Source organism: Felis catus, chromosome F1 (assembly GCF_018350175.1).
Source record: "Felis catus isolate Fca126 chromosome F1, F.catus_Fca126_mat1.0, whole genome shotgun sequence".
In the NCBI taxonomy this organism is placed as follows: Eukaryota; Metazoa; Chordata; class Mammalia; order Carnivora; family Felidae; genus Felis; species Felis catus.
The window spans coordinates 47,952,368-47,976,926 of NC_058384.1; the positions used below are offsets into that span (position 1 = coordinate 47,952,368).

A 24,559-nucleotide genomic window follows, 5' to 3' on the forward strand; every position below is an offset into this window, starting at 1 on the left:
CTGTACTATATGTAATATAACCACTTGGTGGTGCTAACCTCATTTTTAAACCCTGAAAGGTATTTTTATACTTCTGCACACCACGATTACTATTCTTCATATACACACGGAATGAGTTGTAATAAATCGTGGACAGTGTGAATCATTATTAACATCGAAGAAGAAATATCATTAACCGCCGGTTTTTTTTTACCTTTTAAAAAAAAACCTTGAGATTTGATTGATTATACAGAAAACCACACATTTAATGTATATAATTTGGTGAGTTTGGAAGGAGTTTTGTTTCTGATTCTTTAGAAAATGTTTCTCAAGTGATGGATTACAGATTTCAAGTCCTTAGGTCATAGTAGTAGTTGAGCCTGTTAGTAGTTGAGTTGTTAGTAGTTAGTAGTTAGTAGTAGTTGAGTCTGTTAGAGCCTCAGCATCTAGCACACACTTTAATGTGTGAATTTGAAAGAATGTGTGAATGAGTATAAATTTTAACTCTTCTGACTTCACTTCTACCAACCCACTCCCAGATAATTTCACCCCACATAATTTTGGTCCAAGATAAAGGGGCACTGAGTCTTAACAAAGTTTTTAGTTAACCACCTTTATGAAATTTCTTTTAATCCTTAAAATTTTTTATCCAAATTTATGAAAGAACTGTGATTCAGAACAAAATACATATTGAAATAAATCAGCAATATTAATTGGATTTTAGATTTCCTGTTACTTTTTTTCTTATTTGTCAATTATGGGATAGTTTTGAGTACAAGATATTATTAGAGAGGAATAACAGAAGCATGGTTGTATCATTATATTTGTTTGAGAATTGGGTGTAAGAGAATGTTCCCTAGTGGAGAAAGCAGTCTTACTAAGGAGTTTTTCAAACATACAGGAGGAAAAAATTGAAGAATTGGTGGATTTCACAAGACCTCAAAAGCCTCTGGCAACATGAAAAGTAGAAGAGTATAAGAATTTAAAAGAGAAGATAATTGAAAGTTTTTCTTCTGAAATCAAGCAGGATGTAAATAGTTTACTAAATTGTAAAATCATAAGTGAATTAGCCTTTTGGAAACACTCATTCCAAAATAGCATTTAATCATAGGGGCACCTGGGTGGCTCAGTCAGTTAAGCGTCCAACTATTGATTTTGGCTTAGGTCATGATCTCACTGTCATGAGATTGAGCCCCAAATCAGGCTCCGCAAAGAGTGTGGGGCTTACTTGGATGCTCTCTCTCACTCTCTGCCTCCCCATCCCGTTTGCGCTTGCTTGAGCATGCACGCACTCTGTCTCAAAATAAACATTAAAAAAAAGAAATAGTATTTAATGATAACATAGTAATAAGGTATAGAAATAGGACTAAGTTGTATTTTTAAAAATAATTTACCAAATTTAGTTCAACTTTACAGTTAATGTTGCTGTGGTATTCACAGTAATCGTCTAAGGTTCTTTCCAGCTCTATAATCTCAACACTGGAGGGGCTAGAGGGAATATGGAAGAAACCCTTGTCCATAGTGGGTTATAATCTGGTTAGAGAGACCACATGTATGTACAGAGCCAGCCTAACATGGTGGCTAAGTGTACAGATTCTAGAACCAGACTCTGCCTCTTGCTTAGCTCTGTACCCTTTGGGCAAGTTACTTAATTTCTTTGTACCTTAGCTTCCACAAATGTAAAATGAGAATAATATTACTCCTTCTTCATAGGTTGTTGAGAGAATTAAAATAATTAATACATATGAAGTGCCTAAAAAGTACCTGGCACATAGTAAGGAGCTATCTGAATGTTTTTTCACTCTGATTAGAATGTAAGGTCCACTCATTTTTTTAAATAGTTAACGGCTAAATGACAGCACTGTAAAGACTATATATGACTGAGATGAAAAAAATGCGTGGACAATGTATATCCTTTTTAGGAAATCAAAGAAGGGTAGAAATAGCAGTTGTTGGATAATTTCTCTAAAAGCCACATAGGTAAGTTGGAGCTTGTGCTGGGTTCTGAAATATGGGTTAAATTTGGATAGGTAGAAATGAATGTAGGAAGACGTAAATAGGAGGGAAGACAAGTTCTGTTGGTTTCATCAGCTGTGTTTAGATCAGGAAAGATTGGCCTTGCTACCCTAACTGGATTAGTTTCTTGATGTTCTGAGTTTATTTGGTTTCCTAGAATTCTCAACTGCAGAATTGCAGTAAATTCCTAAAAAATATATTAGAATGGAATTAAACATGTTTATTTAAAAAATTTTTTTAAAAATGTTTATTTATTTTTGAAAGAGAGAAAGAGAGAGAGAGAGAGAGCAAGCACAGGCAGGGGAGGGGCAGAGAGAGAGGGAGACACAGAATCCGAAGCAGGCTCCAGGCTCTGAGCTGTCAGCACAGAGCCTGACGTGGGGCTCTAACTCAAAAACTGTGAGATCACGATCTGAGCCAAAGTTGGATAACTGACTGAGCCACCCAGGTGCCCGAATTAGACATGTTTATTATGCTTATGTTAAGACTATATGAAATAAACTTTGAAAACTATTAGCTTTATTCATATTTTGGAGGGCATTGTCATCATTTAAAAGCTGCTTTTTAAACCATAAATTTATAATATTTTGCTTTTATATTTTATAGGTTATTAACAATGCTTGTGCTACCCAAGCTATAGTCAGTGTGTTACTGAACTGTACCCATCAAGATGTCCATTTAGGAGAGACATTGTCAGAATTTAAAGAATTTTCACAAAGTTTTGATGCAGCTGTGAGTATAATCATATTATTCCTAAAATGCTCCATTTTTGATAGTTTGTGATAATTCTCTTTTTAATAGGCTACTTTAAAAATTATTTTAGATGAAAGGTTTGGCACTGAGCAATTCAGATGTGATTCGACAAGTACACAACAGTTTTGCCAGGTAAAGAGACTTTTTGTTAAATAAACACTTTCTTTCATGCTTGTCTGTTTCTCACTATTTTTTTCTTCACTGTAGACAGCAAATGTTTGAATTTGATGCAAAGACGTCCGCAAAAGAAGAAGATGCTTTTCATTTTGTCAGTTATGTTCCTGTAAACGGAAGATTGTATGAATTAGATGGATTAAGAGAAGGACCGATTGATTTAGGTACTCTGGTTCCTGTTCCTGGTATTTCACTTTTGACAAGGAAAAAAGATTGGGTATTCTCCTTCATTTTAGCCACAGTACTGCTTAGATTTTGAAGGGGAAGGTAACTGTGAGGTAGTATAATGTCGTCAAAGTCTTAAGTTTTTCATTACTTTATGAAGTTAAATAACACAGGAAGGACATGTTGCTGATCTCTACATTTTCTCTGTTGGCTTCTATCTGGTCACCCTTTCTGTATTCCTTAGAGCCTATCAAATATAAAGGAAGTAAAAGATCAAACAGAACAGTCAGTTTTGCTATAAAACTGGTAGCTATGCTAAAACTTAAGATGAAAAAGAGGATTAAAACAACTGGATAAAATTGGTTTTGCATTATGTGTGAATTTCAGTTTTTAATTTATAGTTATTATGGTTGGGAGTCAGGATTATTTTGCTACTAGTATGATGATTTTTCTTTGCTCTCAGTTTTATCGCTAAAATGGAGGTAGTTATTCTTATTTCACGAAGTTGTGAATTTTAATAGGATAACTTCCTGATTCGTGACTTTTTTGAACAGTTGTTCAGCACTTACTGACACAATAATGTGGTAATGCAAATTATATTAATGCTTTTTACCCTTACCATTACTAAGAAAATAATAATTGAAGCTTAACATAGTTAAGTTTATAAGGATAGTTAATCCTAAAAGGATTTTTACCATCCTGAATTTGCCAAAATTTTTATTAAAAGATCTTTTAGACTAACTTTTGAAATAATTTTAATATTGATTTTATTTGATTTAATTGCTTTCAAATTTCTTTCTAGGTGCATGCAATCAAGATGACTGGATCAGCGCAGTGAGGCCGGTCATAGAAAAAAGGATACAAAAGTAAATGCTCAGCTAATCTTACTAGCATAGTATTCTGGGATTTAAACTTGTTTTTTCAACTTTTATTATTATTTTAGCAATGCTTGTTGAACATCTACTTTGGATTGGATTAATGTGTTCAGGAAGAAATCTCTAAATTCTACATAGTAATATGTCATCTTTATAAAAGTTAGACATGCAGATCTCCATTTAGATATTTTGTATAGTTTTGTAGAGTTTTGTTTTTAGGCATCTATTTTTTTTTATTAAATTAAAACTATTATTTTGAGATAATTGTATATTCATATTCAGTTATAACTATAGTACAGAGAGATCCCATGCACCCTTAATCCGCAGTGGTAACATCTGGCAAAACTGTAGTCCAGTGTCAACAGCCAGAATATTGACATTGATATAGTCGAGGTATAGAATGATTTAATTACCACAAGGATTTCCTCTTTTAGAGCCACCGATGCCTCCCCCTGCTGCCACTCCTCCTGCCTCCTTAATCCCTAGTTTTATAATTTTTTGTCCGTTAAAGAATGTTGTATAATTGGAATCATACGATATATAAACTTTTTGGACTGGCTTCTTTCACTCAGCACAATTTTCTGGAGATTTATCCAGGTTGTTAAAAGTAGTTCAGTCTTTTCTCTTGATGGGTAATAACTATGGTATGGATATACCTTTTTTTTTTTTGTCCATTTACGCATTGAAGGACATGTGGATTGCTTTCAGTTTTTGGCTATTATGAATAAAGCTGCAATAAACCTTTGTACAGATTTTTGTGTGAACATAAGTTCATTTCTGTGGGATAAATGCCCAAGAGTGCCATTGCTGAGTTGTAAATGCATGTTTAATTTTTTTTTTTTAACGTTTATTTATTTTTGAGACAGAGAGAGACAGAGCATGAACAGGGGAGGGGCAGAGAGAGAGGGAGACACAGAATCTGAAACAGGCTCCAGGCTCTGAGCTGTCAGCACAGAGCCCGACGCGGGGCTCCAACTCACCGACCGTGAGATCATGACCTGAGCCGAAGTCGGACGCCCAACTGACCAAGCCACCCAGGCGCCCCGCATGTTTAATTTTTTAAGAAACTGCCAAACTCTTTCCCAGAGTGGCTGTACCATTTTACATTCCCACCAGCAATGTATGAGTGATCCAGTTTCTCCGCATCCTTACTAGCATTTGGTTTTGTCAAAACTTTTTGTTTTAGCTATTCTAGTAGGTGGATAGTGATGTTTCATTGTGGCTTTGATCTGCATTTCTCTAATGACTAATGATGTTGAAAATCTTTCCATGACTTTTGCCTATTTTGTGATTGGATTGTGTGTGTGTTTTTTTTTTTTTTTGACTGTTGAGCCTTGAGGTTCTTTACATATTCTGGATAGTACTAGTCCTTCATCAGACACATTGCCTGCAAATATTCTCTCCTAGTATGTAACTTGTCCCCTAATTCTCCCACACAGTCTGTCACAGAGCAAAAGCTCTTAATCTCAGTGAAGTCTAATTTATGAATCTTTTCTACTATGAATTGTATTTTTGTTGTCAAGTCGAAGAATTCTTTGTCTAGCCATAGATCCTAAAGATTTTCTCTTGGTCTTTTTTTCTAAAAAGTTTATATTTTAACAGTTTACATTTAAGTCTGTGATCTACTTTGAGTTAATTTTTGTATATGTTGTAAAGTAAGTCTAAGTTCATTTTGTTGCCTGTGCATGTCCAGTTGCTCTAGAACCATTTGTTGGAAAGGCTATCCTTCCTGTAGAAATTTGGGTAGAATTGTAAAAAACCAGTTTGAGTATATTTGTGTTGGGTATTTCTGGGTTCACTACTCTGTTCTGTTGACCTATTTGTCTGCTCTTTGCCAGTTCTACACAGTCTTTTTTCACCTTTATTTTTAATTTTTTTGAATGTTTATTTTGAGAGAGGCAGAGGGAGTGCAAGCATGAGTGGGGGGGAAAGAGTGGGGGGGGGGGTAGAGAGAGAATCCAGGCAGGCTCTGTGCAGAGCCTGTCTGACAGCACAGAGCCCAACATGGGGCTTGATCCCATGAACTGTGAGATCATGACCTGAGCCAGAATTAAGAGTTGGATGCTTAACTGACTAAGCCACCTACATGCCCCTGTACTACACAGTGTTGATTACTCTAGCTATAAGTCTCAAAATCAGATAAACTGACACCTACAACTTTATTCTTTTTCTTCAAAATTGTTTCAGCTATTATAGTTCCTCTGTCTTCTCATATAAATTTTAGTATAATTTTGTTCATATCCATAAAAATTCTTGCTGGGATTTGGTTACGAATTGTGTCAAACATTTATATCCATTTGGGGAGAATTGGCATCTTTTCTATGATGAGTCTTCCAGTCTATGAACATGGTATGTCTCTCTATTAACTTTGATCTTCTCTAATTTATTTCATCAGCATTTTGTAGTTTTCAGCCTACAAATCCTGTACATGTTTTGTCAGATTTACAGCCAAGCATTTCTTAGTCTTTTGAGTGATTACAAATAATAGGATTTCTTTGATCATTGTTAATATGTAGAAACACAGTTGATTATTTTCTTTCTTTTTCTTGTATCCTTTGACCTTGCTGATCTTAGATCTTACCCACCAGCTTTAGAAGGTTTTTTTATGAGTTCCTTGGCATTTTCTACACAGATAATCATGCCATATGCAAATAAGGGCAGTTATGGATTTGTCTACTTTCAAAAAATTTTTAAAAATGTTTATTTTTTTTTGAGAGAAAGAGAGAGAGAGAGCTTGCACATATACACAAGCTGGGGAGGGACAGAGAGAGAGAGGAAATTCGAAGCTCAGTGCAGAGACTGACATGGGGCTCGATCTCACAGCTGTGAGATCATGACCTGAGCCAAAATCAAGAGTCAGATCTTAACTGACTGAGCCATCCAGGTGCCCCAAGGATTTTATCAGCTTTATCAGTTTATCAGCTTTCCTTTACATATTTTGCAGGTCTGTTGTTTGGAGTTATAAACATTTGTTGCCATTTCTTCTTGGTGGATTGATCTTTTTATCATTACATAATGTCCCTTTTTAGTAATTTTCTTTGTTTTGAAATTTACTTTATCTCATAGTAATATAGCCAGTCTTGCTTTTTTATTTTTGATTAGTGTTTTCAGTCAAGTTGAGATTTTCATCATTTTTAATATGACAAGTGATTACAGATTGAAACCTGGACATTTGGGGTTTTATATAATAAGTGTCTGGACTCTGTATAATAAAACTTCTTGTTAAGCTGGTTTATATGGGCACTGCTCTGGCAGGGTATATCAGGGATGCTACCTCATTACTGCAGGTGGGAGTAGAAATTCAGGTTCCTCACTGTCCCTCCATTGATACCTAAGGTGGGAGGGTTTCCTTGTTATGCTAGGCAGGGATGGGAGTTCTGGCCCCTAAAAGAGTATCTGCTGATACCACCCTGGCTGGGTTTGCCTTGTTACTGCTTGCTATGTGGCTTCACTGTCGCTAAAGTGGGGGAGGCTTCTTCAACACAGTATGGTAGTGACTTCCCACTTGGATTCCCATTTGGTCTCCTCTGGACACTGCACATAGGTGTCATTACACCCACAGGGATGAAAGTCCTATCTCCCTGCTCAGCCTTTGCTGTAGATAGGGTTGGGGCCACAGTTTTTCCACTGTGTTTAGCTCTGGTAGAGTGGTTATTGTCTAAAGGTTTTCTGTCTCATGAATTGCCCCTTTCCGATTTGGATAAGAAAGAGCAGACTTTTTTTGGTACTTCTTTTTGGTCTGTGCCTGTTGGCATTTCTTGGTTGCTGGCTTCTTCTCCAAGTCTAGGATATACGAAGGCAAATGAGATAACTCAAGGAGTGTACCACTGTGTCATTTTTGGGTCCTGGTTCCCTAGCTTGCCTGCCTTCTCTCCACCTTTCAGAATTTTCATTTTTCCTTGCCTTTAAAAAAAAAAAAAAAAATATATATATATATATATGTATGTATGTATATATATGTATATATATGTATATATATGTATACATATATACATGTATATATTATGTCTAGTATTTTAGTTTGTTATTTTCTTAGTGGGAGGAATAGGGAAATGGAAGTTCCATAGCAGTTTTATAAACAACATTTGTACGTAGTGCAAAGCACTATAGGTTATATTGGGCCATGTGCTTTCCAGTGGATAGAATTTTGTATGAGAAAATGTTAGAGGTGAATAATGCAAAGACAGGCTTACATTTTCTATATACATCTTGAATAAGCACCATTCATGTAATATTGGCAGTAATTTTTCTACTGTCAATCCCTATCATAAACAAGCTTATATCATTGTGATACTCTGGTATCAGAGTAGCGAAAATAGCATTCGGAAGTTTTACAACAGGATATAATCACATTAATAAAATACATAAATATTTCACAACTTATTTATAATGAAATATAAAGTATAAAGTGAAATTTAAAAATATATTAATTAAAAATAGCAACTATATAATGACTTAGAAAAAAGTGTAAGTTAGGAATGTGGTTAATTACCATAAAAATGCCAGTATAATTAATCTAACAAATGTGAGGTCTTAGTTTAGTTATTTTTTTCTGAGGTCAGAACATTTAAAAGTTTGTGATTAAATTTAGCCAGGTGTTTGTTGTTGTTTTTTTTATTTTACTGCAGGTGTACCCTTTCATATATGAAAGCCTTTTTTAAATGTCTATTTTCGTTGTTAGCCATTGATAGATTTGTGTTTATCCTAGAGAGCCATAGGGTAATCACAATAGATTATTTTAATTGTAATAGTGTTACAGTTCTTTATTACATTATAAACTTTAACTTTTTTGTAGGTACAGTGAAGGTGAAATTCGATTTAACTTAATGGCCATCGTGTCTGACAGAAAAATGATATATGAACAGAAGATAGCAGAGTTACAAAGACAACTTGCTGAGGTTTGTGGCCATGTTTTAAATTTTTTTTTGTTGTTAAGCATTTATTTTTGAGGGAGAGACAGAGCATGAGTGGGGGAGGGGCAGAGTGAGGGGGAGACAGAATCTGAAGCAGACTCTAGGCTCTGAGCTGTCAGCACAGAGGCTGATGCGGGGCTTGAACCCACGAACCATGAGATCATGACCTAAGCCGAAGTTGGAGGCTTAACCAACTGAGCCACCCAGGCACGCCTTTTGGCCATGTTTTTAAGTGCAAAGTTCTAGTTTAGTTATTTTAGGGAAAGTATTCTTTATCTCTCTTTCTTGCTCTACTTCCTTTGTTCTCTCTCTCTCTCTTTCCCTCCCTCCCTACCTCCTTCTCTTTCCTCATTCCTTCCTTCCTGATTTAATCAAGTGTCCTGAGTGGTGATTAAGAGAATACACTCTGGAGTCAGGTTGCCTAGATTCAGCTCCTGGCTTTGTGACTTAATGGATGCATGAATTGGAATATTTCTTTGTGCTTCAGTTTCTTAAGTTCAAATGAAAATAGTATTTACCTTATAAGGCTGTTGTGAGGATTAAATGAGATGATATATGTAAGCCACTTAAAACAAATATTAAATGGATATAAGTATTAGCAATTAACTAATTTCATTATATAATTAAGCAAGTTAGAATATATTTCTCAAAGAATTAATTGGGTACATTTAGATACATGTAATCTTTACTAGCCTATATGATTGATTATCTTTCTGTAGTAAATATGATTGGAGAAGATAATTAGTAATAGTACCTTTTTTACATTCTTTGATCCCATATTCTTAAGAACATATTTAAGCATATTTATTTTATAGCTGAACAAAAGATTATAGCAACACAGCATATTGCAGTATAGATTGTTTTTAGTTAAAAATGCATATGTGTTATTGTAGAACATAGAAATATGGATGGTACTACTTAGGGCTTTTGTCCTTTAATATTGCAGTTAGTAGGCTGGAATTCTGTCACCAATATTAAGAGTAAAATTTGGAAATAATTGTACTATGTATATAATTTTAAAGTATTTTGGACTCAAGCCTCAATCATTAGGGTATGGTGTTTCTTTTTCTTTACCCTAAGGAGGAACCCATGGATACAGATCAGGGTAATAATATGTTAAGTGCTATTCAGTCAGAGGTTGCCAAAAATCAGATGCTTATTGAAGAAGAAGTACAGAAACTAAAAAGATATAAGGTATGTTTTCCTTTTATTTGTTCCTTTATTGTTTTAATATAGAGTAGTATATTTTAACATGAAAGTACATTGAATACTTGATTGTTTTCCCCCATCAATTACTAGTTTTCAGAATAATGAGTTGATTCCGTGGCACCCCACAAAGGGTAACTCGTGAGATTTCTTTCTTTTTAATTTTTTTTTGAAGTGTTGTTATGAACAGATTTTTTAACTGATTTGATGCTTCAGTTCACTGCAGTTATGGATGATCAGATTATTTCTTCTTTGGCCATTAGGATCAACTTCAAGCTGTCTCCTAAGTTCTTTTGATGGGATTCTCTTCATCTCTGATAGTTTCCTTGCTTTCTAGCATGACTAGATATTTCAGAATCACCTTGTAGATCTCCTGCTTCAGACTTGGATTAGCCATTTTATCAAGAAACTCTGTGTCCTATTGTTGGGAAATGGTATTTAGAAACCACTCTTTGGGTACACAGTGATACCAATTGGTCATTATGTCTAGGCCTTTTCAGAGCTAAGAAATACATTTTTGTTTGCTGCTTGTTTTAGTTTGAAGAGAAAATATAATGTGAATTCAGTGTTCAAATTTAGAATTAAAGGACTTGGGGTGCCTGGTTTGCCCAGCTGGTAGAGCATGGGACTCTTGATCTCAGGGTCATGAGTTCAAGACCCATGTTGCATGTGGAGCCTACTTAAAAAAAAAGAAAGAATTAAATGGCTTTATACTTGAAATTAACTATTTGCATCTTCTCCCTCTCTCTTTTTTAAATGCTTATTTTGAGAGAGAGAGAGAGAGAGAGGGAGAGAGAGAGAGAGAGAGAGAGAGAGAGAGAGAGGAAGCATGTGAGTACATACATGAGTAAGGGAGGGGCAGAGAGAGAATCCCAAGCAGGCTCCACACTATCAGCGCAGAGCCCTATGTGGGGCTCCATCCCGTGAATCCTGAGATCATGACCTGAGCCGAAATCAAGACTCGGGTGTTCAACTGACTGAGCCACCCAGGCACCTCACATTTCTCTCTCTTAAGCTGAAAATCTTGATTCCTAACAATATTAACGTAATTACTTATTTGCTTTATGCTGTATGTATATAGTATATTCATGTATAAGCAAATAATTATTTGCTTTATGCCATATATATATAACATGTGCATATATTTGTAAGTATATATAAGTGTATATATATAAAGGTACAGAAACAGCAATAGTAGTAAGTAGCATTAATAACAACTGAAAGTTTTTTCTTAGGATATATCCCATTTTGGATATATAATCAAACTACTATGTTTTTAAAGTTATTTCAGAAAATTTTCTCTTGGTGTGATTCTATCACCAATTTGGTACACAGTTGGGTTCATTTATTTTATTTTCCTTTTTAATTTTTTAGGGTGTTAAAATTTTTTTTATTTAATTTTAATTATGGCAAACATGTAATTGAAAGGCAAATATAAAGCAATGTGATCTTTAATAATGTCATTCTCCTTCATTTGCAATCTGATAAGCTTTTTTCAGAGACAGTAAAAAGTGTGAAGGGAGCTCTGAATTTTGTGTGAGTTTGGAAATGGTAGTTATATTATTTCTCATGTGTATCATAGTAGGAAAAGCATTGGTTTTCATTTGAATCTCACTTTGAAGGCAAGGATTGTCTTTTTTAAAATTTTTTAATTGATCATCACAGTGTTAGCATAGTGCTTTGCATCATATTTAACAGTCTACAAATAACTGTTAAATAAAATAAGTGAACCTGGAACTAGTAAGATTTCTTTAGTTGGAAGTAGGGGCTGGCTCGAGTATTCCAGGCAGGAAAAAGGTGGGCCAAGTTCATGGAGACAGGGAGGTAAGGAATAAAAGCTTGAATGTTTATCTTCCATTTTATGTGGTACACAAAATAACTACCCACCACTTATGCAGTCTTATGCAGGGTTATTCCATAATTAACCAAGTTTTAATATTAGCCTAAAGTAAAACACACACTTGGTTTTCAGAATCTCTACCTGCTACACTGTTGGAGAATGCTTTGTTCCAAAAGGTAAAATGATTCTCCTACTGATATAAAATGAGCATATGTTAAGATTTTATTAAATTTATTATTTAATTTGAGGAACCTGTAAGATGTCACAGCTAGTTCAAGTGAGAAGTCAAGAAGCTCAAGTTTATCTAAAGGAATATTGAAATGAATTTACTAAAGATGGAAACTTTTCTCTACGGGAGAAGGGAAATAAATTGCTAGACAGAATATTTAATAGCTTAATGGCAGTGAAAAACTCGAATTGGGTAACTTGGGAGAGGTGTGCTAGACAATGCATAGTTTTCCTTTGAAGTACAGGTCTTTCCCTATAGTCCACCCTATTTTGATTAAAAGTAATTCAGAGAAAAATTATTCTTGATCACAGAATAAAGCTGCTTTCATTAGGCTTTCCTGATTATTTGCATAGTTATAGTAGCAAATAGCAAGTTAATTTACCATGTGGGCCTTCTTAAGTTTGCTTTCGTAAGTTAAGTTTTCATAAATAATTTTAGACTTTTAAAAGCCTCTGCTATTTGCTAAGCCAAGGGTGGGAAACCGTAACCCAAGAAACTCCTCGTATTTTTTATTGTATTAGTCTTTATTCTCAGTGGGGATATAATCTCATTATTTCTAATATTTTTTTCTCATGAGAATGGAAGATTTTTTTCCCATTTCTATTGAGTAGGTTGCAAAAATTACAATATTAGGAACTTAGTAGAAATGTAAAGTTAGTGTGTTTTGATATTTGTTTTACTTTCAGATCGAAAATATCAGAAGGAAGCATAATTATCTGCCTTTCATTATGGAATTATTAAAGACTTTAGCAGAACACCAGCAGTTAATACCACTAGTAGAAAAGGTAAGTTACTGGTGAATACTTATTAGATTTAGATTCCCCCAAAACAGTGTTGTGTTTTTGTTTTTTTTTTTGGCTTGAGTAGAGGTGAAATTTGTTGAAGCATTTTTATTTTATTTTTTTGGCTTTCTCCTATTGTTTTATATTCTAGATAAGCATTAATTCAACCTGATATTGTAAAATAAAAATAAGGAATTGCCCTACTGTTTAGCCTTCCAGAATCCTTAGTGTTACGAACTCAGAATGTACCTAATATATTAGAATAAAATTTAAAACATTTTCCTTTCTTTAAGCTGAAAGCAACATTTAAAAATATATATATATTTTTATTAAATTTGCTTATTAAAAACAAATTTGTTTATTAAATTTTGTTTATTAAATTTGTTTATTAAAAACATTTTTAATGTTTATTTATTTTTGAGAGAGAAAGACAGCGTGTGAGCAGGCGAGGGACAGAGAGAGAGGGAGACACAGAATCTGAAGCAGTCTCCAGGCTCTGAGCTTGTCAGCAGAGCCTGACTCAGGGCTTGAACTCATGAACTGCAAGGTCATGACCTGAGCTGAAGTTGGACGCTTAACTGACTGAGCCACCCAGGTGCCTCTGAAAGCAAATTTTTAATGTTAATAAGATTCTTTGTTCTTTAGTTTAAGAAAAATTTGAATTATCGTAGAATTTAAAACTAGAATGGACATTGAAGGGGGAAAAAATAACCATAGCCTAGACTAAGAAATAGGTTTTTTGTATTCATTCCTAAGCTAGTATTCTTTCCGCTGAAGAATTAACAAAGGTTTGTGAAAAATTCTGATTTCTAAGATTTTTATCTTCAGAACAAGGCACTTAAATATTTATTGAATAAATGCAATGCAATTAAGTTGTTTTTAAGTTTATACTGTAAATCAGTGTTTCTAAAAGTGACCATCACTGGATACTCTTTAAAATACATGTTACCTGGCCCCTCCCCAGATATTCTGATATAGGGGAAGAAATCTTTAATTAGAGTTACCCCAAGTGACTCTAATGCAGCTTGTTTGTGTACCACGTTTTGAGAAACACTTTGAGAAGACAGTACTAGGCAAATAACATTTTGGATCATTAACTTAAGAGCAGAGCACATGGTAGGTATGTGTTTCTTATTAATTTTAAAGTATGAAGCAAAGAGGGGCGCCTGAGTGGCTCAAGTTGGTTGAGCGTCCAACTTCAGCTCAGGTCATGATCTCACGGTTTGTGAGTTCGAGCCGTGCATCAGGCTCTGTGCTGACAGCTCAGAGCCTGGAGCCTGTTTCAGATTCTGTGTCTCCTTCTCTCTGCCCCTTCCCTGCTCATGCTGTTTCTCTCTCTGTCTCTCAAAAATGAATAAACGTTAAAAAAAAAAAAATTGAAGTATGAAGCAAAGATACATTTCAACCCAGCTTTTTTATATCATCATAAATTTTAAATTTTAAACGATACGAAGTGAAAGTTATGGTTTTTGTGTATACCTATTACCCAGATCCTGAAACGTGTGCTTCTGCTTTTAGCACTAAGTACACGAATTATTGCAGAAAACTGCTAAGTCTTCCCCTTTTTAAAAAAATGTTTATTGGGGCGCCTGGGTGGCTTGGTCGGTGAAGCGTCCGACTTCGGCTCAGGTCATGATCTCACGGTCCATGGGTTCAAGCCCCGTGTCGGGCTCTGTGCTGACCGCTCAGAGCCTGGAGCCTGTTTTGGATTCTGTGTCTCCCTCTCTCTCTGCCCCTCCTCTGTTCATGCTATGTCTCTCTCTGTCTCAAAAATAAATAAATGTTAAAAAATAAAAATTAAAAAAAATGTTTATTTATTTATTTTGAGAGAGAGAGAGGGAGAGGGAATCCCAAGCAGGCTCTGCACTGTCAGCACAGAGCCCATTTCGGGGCTCAATCTCAGGAACCATGAGTTCATGATCTGAGCCAAAACCAAGAGTCGGATACTTAATCGACTGAGCCACCACCTAGGGCGCCCTCAATATTCTCTTTTCCATATAGGTTTTCTATTCATGTATCCCAGGGTATTAAAGCTATAAAAGTGTAAGATGGAAAACTGATTTTTAGATTTCCAGATTAACAATTAGGATTCTGTGAGTCTCCGAAGTATCTCCATAGTGTGTTCTTTGCATGCAACACTATGAAATATTTCACTATTAAAAATATTAAAATATTAATATGTAGGCTGTTATGTTAAATCATGTTACATCAGATTCTAAATATACGTAAGTGTTATTAAAGGCCAGACAAATGTTTATTAGGGAAATTTAATATGTACGTATTTTGCTTCAAAATTGATCTGTGAATAAACTTTTTGGTGCAAATTAGGAAAACGACCATTCTTGTTTGATTTTAATGACCGTATATCCCCAGAGTTTTTTGAAAGTGTAGTTGGAACAGCTTTTCAGCTTTTCCATTGGAACTGTAATTTCTGAGTTGATGTTAGTTTGGACACAGGGTGGCAGTATGAGCGTCTGGTGTTGGTGGAACACCAGCTCAGTGTGTTCTTGTGTTTGCATCTGTTTTTTTGAGGGGGTAGTTATTGATCTTCTACCTCTTGCCTCTTTCTTCCAACTGTTTTTTGATTAATAATATTGCATAAGCAATATTGAGGTTACATTTATTCTTCGTGTATATGCAATATCTGTTGTCCCCTAAGGGATTCCCCTAAAGGAATATATCCTTTAAGGAGTATCCCCTAAAGGAATTCAGATGCATTACTTGATAAAAATTTTTGAAATTTTAAAATCATTCATCATTTATCTAGTTGCAGCTTTATTCCTGGACCTCTCTTAAAGTCTAGAGATGTCTTCCCTCTTAAGCAATTCATGATATAGTTGGGGCAAGGAATAAACAACTATAGTATCGTGTTGAATAGAATTGTTCTGATAAGTGCCAGAATAAATTCATGCTGAAGATCAGGGGGGAGCACAGCGGGGCTCCTAAATAGCTATGCCCCTTGAAGTTTCACATCCACAAAATTTTAAATCTGTAGTTAGAATCAAATGCTTATTGTCTACCAATAAGTCCGCTTCCTTAAGCACAAATATATTTTGTTCATCTTATTTGGAAAAAAGGAGTTATTGTATCATATTGAATATCACTTTCTGCTAATGTTACAAATGAAAGAATAAAGATGAGATTTTATAATTATATACAAGGGCTTTAATAGTGATAAATGCTTAATGGTAATACTTCTAAGAAAAATTACATGTAGAATTCAGAAATGGATAAGTTGAAGTTAACTAAGAAATTAGTAAGTTGAAATGCTCCTCCCCTCCCCCCCAAACCCCCATGCCAAGGGAAAGTAGAATAAAGGAACAAAGCATAAAAGGGGTAGAAGGAACCAAACAGGAAAGATGAGACTACTCTCCGCAGTGATGCTGAATGCCAAACCTGTCCAGGATCAGATCTCAGAGTAACTGAGACAGTTGCTTATAGCCTGTGATGGCATGAAAGTGTTTGGGTTTGGAAGTCTTTTTGTTTTACAGAATAATAAAGAAAAGATCAAGACTTTGTTCCAAGGGCATATGGCTATAATGAATTAGTTTAAGATCTTGGCTTATAAGTACTTTTGTTACATAAGGCTTCTACTCTTATCTGAGGTGTTGAATATACATTACATAAACACTGCTCAGGATGTAACCTAAAAATACATAGTTATAAAACTTATTTAACTTCTTAATTTTATCTGAATTATATATTTTAATAATTATATGGACACGCTCTGCATTATGTCTTTGCTCATTTAATTATGTTATAAAGTTTATGTCATAAACCAGTAAATTTATTTTTGTTAATCCAACTAAACATTCTGTATATTCAGGGGTCAATAAGGAAGAAATATGTATTTTAATTTCAAGTTATATCTGAAGTTGAATTGTATTTTCATTATTTGGAAACAGAATTTCTGTTGTAAAAATTGTACACATATCAAATTACAAGTTATGCCTGTTAACTAAAAATGTTCATGCAAGCAGTTTTATTTTACATTTTATTTATTTTTGAGAGAGAGAGAGACAGAGCACAAGTGGGGGAGAAGCAGAGAGAGAGGGAGACATAGAATCTGAAGCAGGGTCCAGGCTCTGAGCAGTCAGCACAGAGCCCGATGTGGAGCTTGAACTCAGAAACCATGAAATCATGACCTGACCTGAAGTCGGACACTTAACTGACAAAGCCACCCAGGCACCCCAGCAGTTTTATTTTATATGATACACATAACATATTTCCTCCTTTTTTTTTAAATTTTTAATTTATTTATTTTTTTTTAATTTTTTTTTTTTAACGTTTATTTATTTTTGAGACAGAGACAGAGCATGAACGGGGAAGGGGCAGAGAGAGAGGGAGACACAGAATCGGAAGCAGGCCCCAGGCTCTCAGCCATGAGTTCAGAGCCCGACACGGGGCTCGAACTCACGGACCGTGAGATCGTGACCTGAGCTGAAGTCGGAGGCTTAACCGACTGAGCCACCCAGGCGTCCCAACATATTTCCTCTTAATATTCTAAGTCATAGCACTATTTTATCATAATAAAATACACTATTTGTATAATAATTATACTACCTAATGCATTATAATTTTTTTAAAATGCTTATTTATTTTTGAGAGAGAGAGAGAGAGAGAGAGAAACAGTGTGAGCAGGGGAGGGGTAGAGAGAGAGGGAGACACAGAATATGAAGCAGGCTCCAGACTCTGAGCTGTCAGCACAGAGCCCCGTTGTGGGGCTCAAACTCATAAACTGTGTGAGATCATGACCCGAACCCAAGTCAGACACTTAACCTATTGAGCCACAAGGGCACCCCTACCTAATGAATTATAAAAAAGATTGTAATTGTCCTAATTACCCTATTTTTTAATCTAAGGATTTTTTTTCTTAGTTGTATAATAGCAAAACTCTATTCCTTTCTGATTCAAGTGGCATAGTGGAAAGACTATTATATTCTAGTACTCTGAATTATTCTCAAAGTATCATTTGAGGACCAGCAGAATTGGTATCATATGAGAATTTGTTAGAAACTTAGAACCTCAGTTATTTTTTTGAATCAGTTTGTATTATAACAGGGACCCCAGGTTATTGGTATGTACATTGAAAAGCACTGCTCTAGGACAGGTGTCTTTGACCTCTCGAGGTTTTATTTCCTTCTAGCTGTGTGACTTAGGTCAAGTTTGTTATCTGTAAGCTCTGTCTTATTTATCTGCTGAAAATAAAATAGAATTACTGGGTTCAAGCTATATAATTGTTATGAGGATAAATGAAATAAAGTGTGAGAGCATTTTTTGGGTTGTATAAATAAAGTTTATCAATACTACAGATACATAATCCTTTAGTGAGATGTTAAAGTCATTTGTTCAAATATGCAGAAACTAATGTAAGATTTTTCTTTTACTCAATTTGAATGAGAAATGGGCACATATGTAAATATATTGTTTTGAAATATTTATGAGTGAGTATGATTTTATGGAATTAGTAATTATGTATTTTTAGATAATTATAATAATACATTTTAACTTCAGATAGGAAAGAACTACAAACCAAACATGATCCTTTTTTACTGAGGGTAAAGCATAACTATAATTTGTCCGCAGTAGTTTGTTGTAAGTCTCGAGTTATGAAAGATAATGCTCTAGAAATCTTAAAAACGATGCGTTTCAATCTTTTTAACTTAAGGATACCCTCTTACACAAATTTTAATGTGACCTAAAATGGACTTTTAAGATTTTATAGAATACAATCTTTAACTTCTAGGCAAAAGAAAAACAGAATGCAAAGAAAGCGCAGGAAACCAAATGAAGAAGATGCTTTGGGATGTGTCCACATTTCTGCTTCTGCACTTATTTTCATGGAAACCATTAAGTATAAAGAACTTTGAGCAACATCCTAATTGACTCAATGCACGTTTGGCGTAGTACCAGTCTGTCTTGTCTTTAATGCATGGATTCCTTCCCTACCTGCATCATGTGCATGTGGTGCATATTAAATAAAAGTGATGTTGAGAGTGCTTGCCCAAATCCCATTATTTGACATTGGATCTGAGAACTTCTGTTGGTTCTCTGGATATATACTATCACAATGAAGCTAGAAATTGCACAAATGATATTCTCTACCTGTAATTGTTAAAATTAATCTTAGTTCAGGTTCAGTTACAAGCTTAAAATTTATGAATGTCAGATCTTGATTAAACTGGATCTCTTGTTTTCTCTTCATCATGAAAAGAAAATTGGTATAAGTCTTTGATATCTAAACATTTTGAGGATTTTAAAGCTGAATTTTATCTTGAGAAAGTATGGTTTTAATGCAGACCATTTGAAAAAGACAAAAGTATAGTTTTTAGTGATTTTCATTGCTGCCAGTAGAAAAAGTAATAAACGTCCAAATTATTTTAGCAGACTTTCTTTAAGTGTTTGGGGTTATTTATTTATGTATTATAGAATTATTTTAGGAAGGTGTGAGTATTATTCTTCAAAACAGAATTTCAGATTAAGAACAAATGATAAATTTTCAAGACTTTCGGTGTTGCTCTCAGTTTGGCAACATTTTTCAAACTGCTAAGCTGTATGTATCTATAAGAAAATCAGAGGTTTGACAATTCAGGCTATCTGCTTTTTAAAAAAAATATGATGTCATGGTGGAGGATCCTTCTATGGCAATTTGAATGAAATTGGTGTAGCCAATAGTTTCCAAGAACCATGTATAGTTAGCTGACAATGGATTTTTTAAAATTGCTTTTGGGATTTGCTTTGTTTTTGATTCTATGAAATAATTGTATTCTTGCTCCTAATCTTTTCCAAGTTAAACTTTAAAGGAGATTTTATAAAACTTCTTTTTATACAGGCAATTATCTACTTTTTTTTTTCTAGATACGTTTCTGAAATTGATACATGACTTTTTAACATTTTATTATGGAAAAGTTTAAACATATGTAGGGGGACTGTGTATTCATCTTCTAGCTTCAAACACATGAGTTTTTTAAGGATTGTTTTAAAACTTAACTACATTGTGGTATTATTAAAAAACTAATGTGAGAAAATCTGGTGGGAAATTGAGTAGAAAAGTTAATGAATATTTTTCATACATAATTTCAGTTGAAGGTAATAAAGAAGAATTTGTAGTTTCTCATTTGTTTGTGGGTAAATGTATTTTGCTCTGGATACAATAGTAATTACAGAGTGTTTTCAAAACCATGATACAATTTTAAAAAATGATTTCATAAGGATTATTTTAGGCTCATCTTGAGATCATTCAATTATTTCAACTTAATTTATATATCCTGGTTTTTTTTGTATTTAAGATATTTTAAGTAATCTCTACACCCAATGTGGGGCTTGAACTCATAACCCCAAGATCAAAAGTCGCATGCTCTCCTGACTGAGCCAGCCAGGTGCCCTTATATATCCTGTTTTATAGAGGCCCAAATTTTGTAAAGCAATACAAGGAATATTGTAGTCAGTAGTATCCATTAATCAAGACAGTGTGATTCTAGCATAAGGATTAACAGTTAAATCAGTGGAATACAAGAGGGAGCCTATAAACAAATCCACATTTATATGGTTACTTGATTTTTGACAAAGGTAGCAAACCAATCTGACAGACAAGGAAAGTCTTTTCAATAGATGAGGCCAAAACAGCTAAACATCCATGTGGAAAAAAATGAACCAAGACGCTCCTCCCCCATTCTTCACAAAAATGAATTTGAGATGGATCATAGGCCTTCATGTACTAGTTAAAATACAAAGGTTTTTAGGGGGAAACATGGGTGAATATATCTTTGTGACTTGAGGATAGCCATAGGTTTCTTAGGTCACAGAAAACAATAACCATAAAAGATCCAAAATCAGTGTTTATAGGAATTAAAAACTTGTCATTGAAAGATGCTTTTAACAAGAGTGACTAGTATCAAATGATATTTAAAAATAGCTTTATAAAACTGTGTTAATAGGTATAAGGATATTTTCTTATTAATCTAATTCTAATAAAATTCTTTGATAGGAATTTCCATAGCTTAAGAACGATTTATTTTATCTGCTTCTTTGATGACTGTAAATGCTTTGTGATCTGATCCTTCATGGTAATGTCTGCCAGTGAATAAAGAAATATGACTTGCCTTTGTCTGGGTCTTAAGTCATGAAGCTGGTGAGTAGAGAAAATGGACAAATAAAGAGCAATCCAGAGATATATAAATGTTACTTAATGTGGAAAAATTTTTTTTTAAAAGTATTTAAAGTCTTTGTTCGTTTCACTTTTGCCCTTTCTTTTCTAAAATCTCATTTAATGCTTCAGTAGGTGAAAGCACTTCCATTCTGTTGTGTGCCTTTTAAAATAGCTAGCCAACTGTAAGCAATATACTTTTGCTATTATAAACAAAGAAAGCTTGCCAACAGCTGCGGTACTGGGTAGTCTCACCTCATATGTTTAGTTCCCAAGATAGCTGCCCTTTTTCTAGCAGAGAGCAGTCAGCTTGACTGTGCCACTAGAATAGACAAATATTTGTTCTGAGATCATGAACCATTGGGACTTGCTCCCCTCTTTAGACCATGATCCATACTTCAGTGTGTATATGGTGTTACATGCAGATTAATAACTTTAGTTAACCTAGTTGCCTAAAACATTTCAAGATGCGTTCAGAAATTACTCCATTTTTTTTCCTTCTCTACAAGAAGATTTTGTGCCTTTTGAGGAAAAACAATGACTTTTAAGGTTTTTCCTTTAAAAAAAATTCAAGAAAGATAAGCAAAAATACAATTTAAATCACCCATAGTTCTACCATCAGGGATGCTTACATTGACATTTTAGTGTGATCCTTTTTCCCCATATGTGTGCATGTTTTTGTGAGTTAGTCTTGCATGTCCTCCCCGTATTCCAAAATAGATTGATGTCGTATAAATTATTTTTATTTTTCTAACTTAAATTTTAGCCAACATGCCAGTACAATATGTGTTTCAGGAGTAGAGTTCAGTATAAATTATTTTTAGAGCAGATGATATGCAGTTTATCATTTTTGTATCACAACTTACTTGCAGGAAACAGGCCACTCCAGCTATTTGAAGAGGAATGGGGAGTATACTGGGAATTTTGAAACTACTTAGTTTCTTATAAAGTGATTGGAAGGTATGGAGGAACAGGCTCAAGTTTGGGTCTCCAGAAAGGACTCCTAGCAAAACATCTATTCCTCACCCATATCAGGGGAACTGCTGCATCCACAGCAGTCCAGGGGGTTCACAATTGGAGTCGCTGATGATAGGACGTGCTGTGGGAGCTGTGGTCCGGCAATGAGGAATGTGGTGCAGCTGTGTGTTGTCACCGAGTGACTAGACACTGGAACTGGAGAAAAATTCAACCTCTCCGCGGCTAAGGATGCCACTCAGAATAGGTAAAGCACCAGGTCGGATGGCCTCTGCCTTACTTTTAACTTTCTGCAAGGGAATCTAGGAAATTAGTTTTTAGCTCTCCAGGCTCTGCAGAGTAGGAAGGCATTCTAGGAGGAGGCTGGTAAATCCACTAAAACACACATTATTACATTCTTATACAGTAACAATTTTTCTTTTTACTGAAGTGAGATGTTTATTTTGGAGAAATGAGAAAATGTTAAGAAGAAAAAAATGGTGAAAATCAAGTCTAATCCTGTTACCCAGAGATAATCAGCACTATTACACTCACATGTGTAATAATAGATACTTTATTTTTATGAAAGCAGGATTACAATTAAATATTTCGTCGCATGCTTTTCTCCCCACAAACCTTTCATGTTGAAAAGTAATGCTTGTATTACATCTTTTTAAAATAGCTGCTTAGTATTCCATTATGCAGGTATGCTATATTTAACAGGCTTGCAGTAGTGTGGGATAAAGCATAGAAATAAAATGGGCAAACTGGATAGTTTGATTTTGGGGGGAGGAATTTAGTTTTTAAACTGATATGAATTCCTAGATCAGTCAAACATGCAGGTTCTTCAGTTTGTTCTTTTCCTTAGCTCGTGGGTAATTGGCCTAAATCCAGTGGCTGATAGGTGACGGATTCACCACTTCTAGCATACTAGTACTTCTTTTTATTTTTGACTTGATTATATTAATGTCTTGAGAACTTTCTTTGATAATGTATTCAACATATATCTGAGTTGTTCTAGATAATGAAGATGTATTGGCGAACAAGATCAAGCCCCTGCCCTTGTGGTGAGACAGGTAATAGGCAAGCCTACTACTACAGGTAGTAGTAAGAACTATAAAAAAAAAAAAAAAAAAAAAAAAAAAAACCTGTAAAAACTAAAAAACTATAAAAAAAAGACAAAAAAAAAAAACACCCCAAAACTGTAAATAAAGCAGCTCAAAAGAATGGAGGGAGCTGAGGTTTAATGGGATGGCCATGGAAAATGCCTTTGAAGAGATGACATTTAAACAGAGATCTAAATGAAGAGCATTTTCTCTGTAGTACTGACTCAGCACTATGAAAGAGGATTTCATACAACGAACATGCAATAATTTTGAATATTAATTTTTAATGTGTGATAGTTAACTGGTTTATAAAAGTTGATTTGTGATGATTGATTTGATTTTCAATATGAAAATAGGTTGAATAAAAATTGCATATAGAAAAGGCTAGGACCACTGGCCTATGTGCTTTTTTAGGCTATCCAGATATTCCCCATAATAAACTTATGTGACACTTTCTTGTAGCATTGTAGTATAATATTACATAAGCCATAAAACCAGTGGGAAAAGTCTCCTGCAAGTGTATTTTAAAAACAATTTGATATATACCATGGTTAAAGAAGTAAACATGAAAACTAAAACACTGAAGTTTTTAGAAAAAATATGGGATAATATTTTATTTGGGGATAGAGAAAAGCCTCCTAAGCAAGAAATAAAACATAAAATCCAGAAGAGAAATACTTGACTGTATAGAAGTTTCTATACACAAAAACTTAAAAGCCAGACAATAAAATTTCATCATAACAAGATGTAAGATATATATTAGAAATATAATTAATACCTAATATACAGAGAGCTTTCACCACCCCCCCCCCTCAAAAAAAAGGGAAGGAAAGGTAACTCAGGAGAAAACTTGGCAAGTGATATGAACAGGCAATTCATAGAAAACATTAAAATGGCTAGAGGCAATATAAAAGATGGTAAATCTTTTGTGATCAAGTGATCAAGAAAATGCAAATCAAAATATTAAAGGGATGCCTTTTTCCTGTTGGATTATCAAGAAGTTAGAGTGATTGTAAACTCCCACTTTACAGGGTGGGTATAAATAGGCAGGCTCATGAACCAGTTGGTGGAAGTCTTTTTGAAAAGCAGTTTAACTGGTTGCCTGGCTGGTTCAGTCAGTTAAGCATCCAACTCTTGATTTTGGCTCAGGTCATATCTCATAGTTTCATGAGTTTAAGCCCCGCATCAGGCTCTGTGTAGGCAGCATGGAGCCTGCTTGGGATTCTCTGTCTCCCTCTCTTTCTGCCACTTCCCCAAGTGCAGTGCTGTCTCTGTCCCTCTCAAAATAAATAAATAAAACTTTAAAAAAATTTAAAAAAAAACAGTTCAGCAATTCTCAAACTTTAGATGGTACATATCCTTACAGTAATTTCACTTGCAAGAACCATATTATCTTTGTATTCGCAGAACTATATAAACTA

At 34.5% G+C, this 24,559-nt stretch overlaps 1 protein-coding gene across 4 annotated transcripts in view; it reads left to right on the top strand.

The window, feature by feature from the left end:
* The window catches only part of UCHL5 (ubiquitin C-terminal hydrolase L5), a 42,049-nt gene extending 21,015 nt beyond the window's left edge, over nt 1-21,034 (top strand). For 2 of the 4 annotated variants that reach the window (XM_045049230.1, XM_011291085.4), the window contains exons 4-11: nt 2,602-2,727; nt 2,819-2,880; nt 2,956-3,086; nt 3,890-3,953; nt 8,758-8,860; nt 9,956-10,069; nt 12,837-12,935; nt 18,679-21,034. In XM_045049230.1, coding sequence (XP_044905165.1) covers nt 2,602-2,727; nt 2,819-2,880; nt 2,956-3,086; nt 3,890-3,953; nt 8,758-8,860; nt 9,956-10,069; nt 12,837-12,935; nt 18,679-18,723 — 744 coding nt within the window. In that variant the 3' untranslated portion in view covers nt 18,724-21,034. The remainder of the gene's footprint in view (nt 1-2,601; nt 2,728-2,818; nt 2,881-2,955; nt 3,087-3,889; nt 3,954-8,757; nt 8,861-9,955; nt 10,070-12,836; nt 12,936-18,678) is intronic. The other 2 variants (XM_045049229.1, XM_011291086.4) reach the window with 1 other exon arrangement.
* The last annotated feature ends 3,525 nt before the right edge of the window (nt 21,035-24,559 follow it).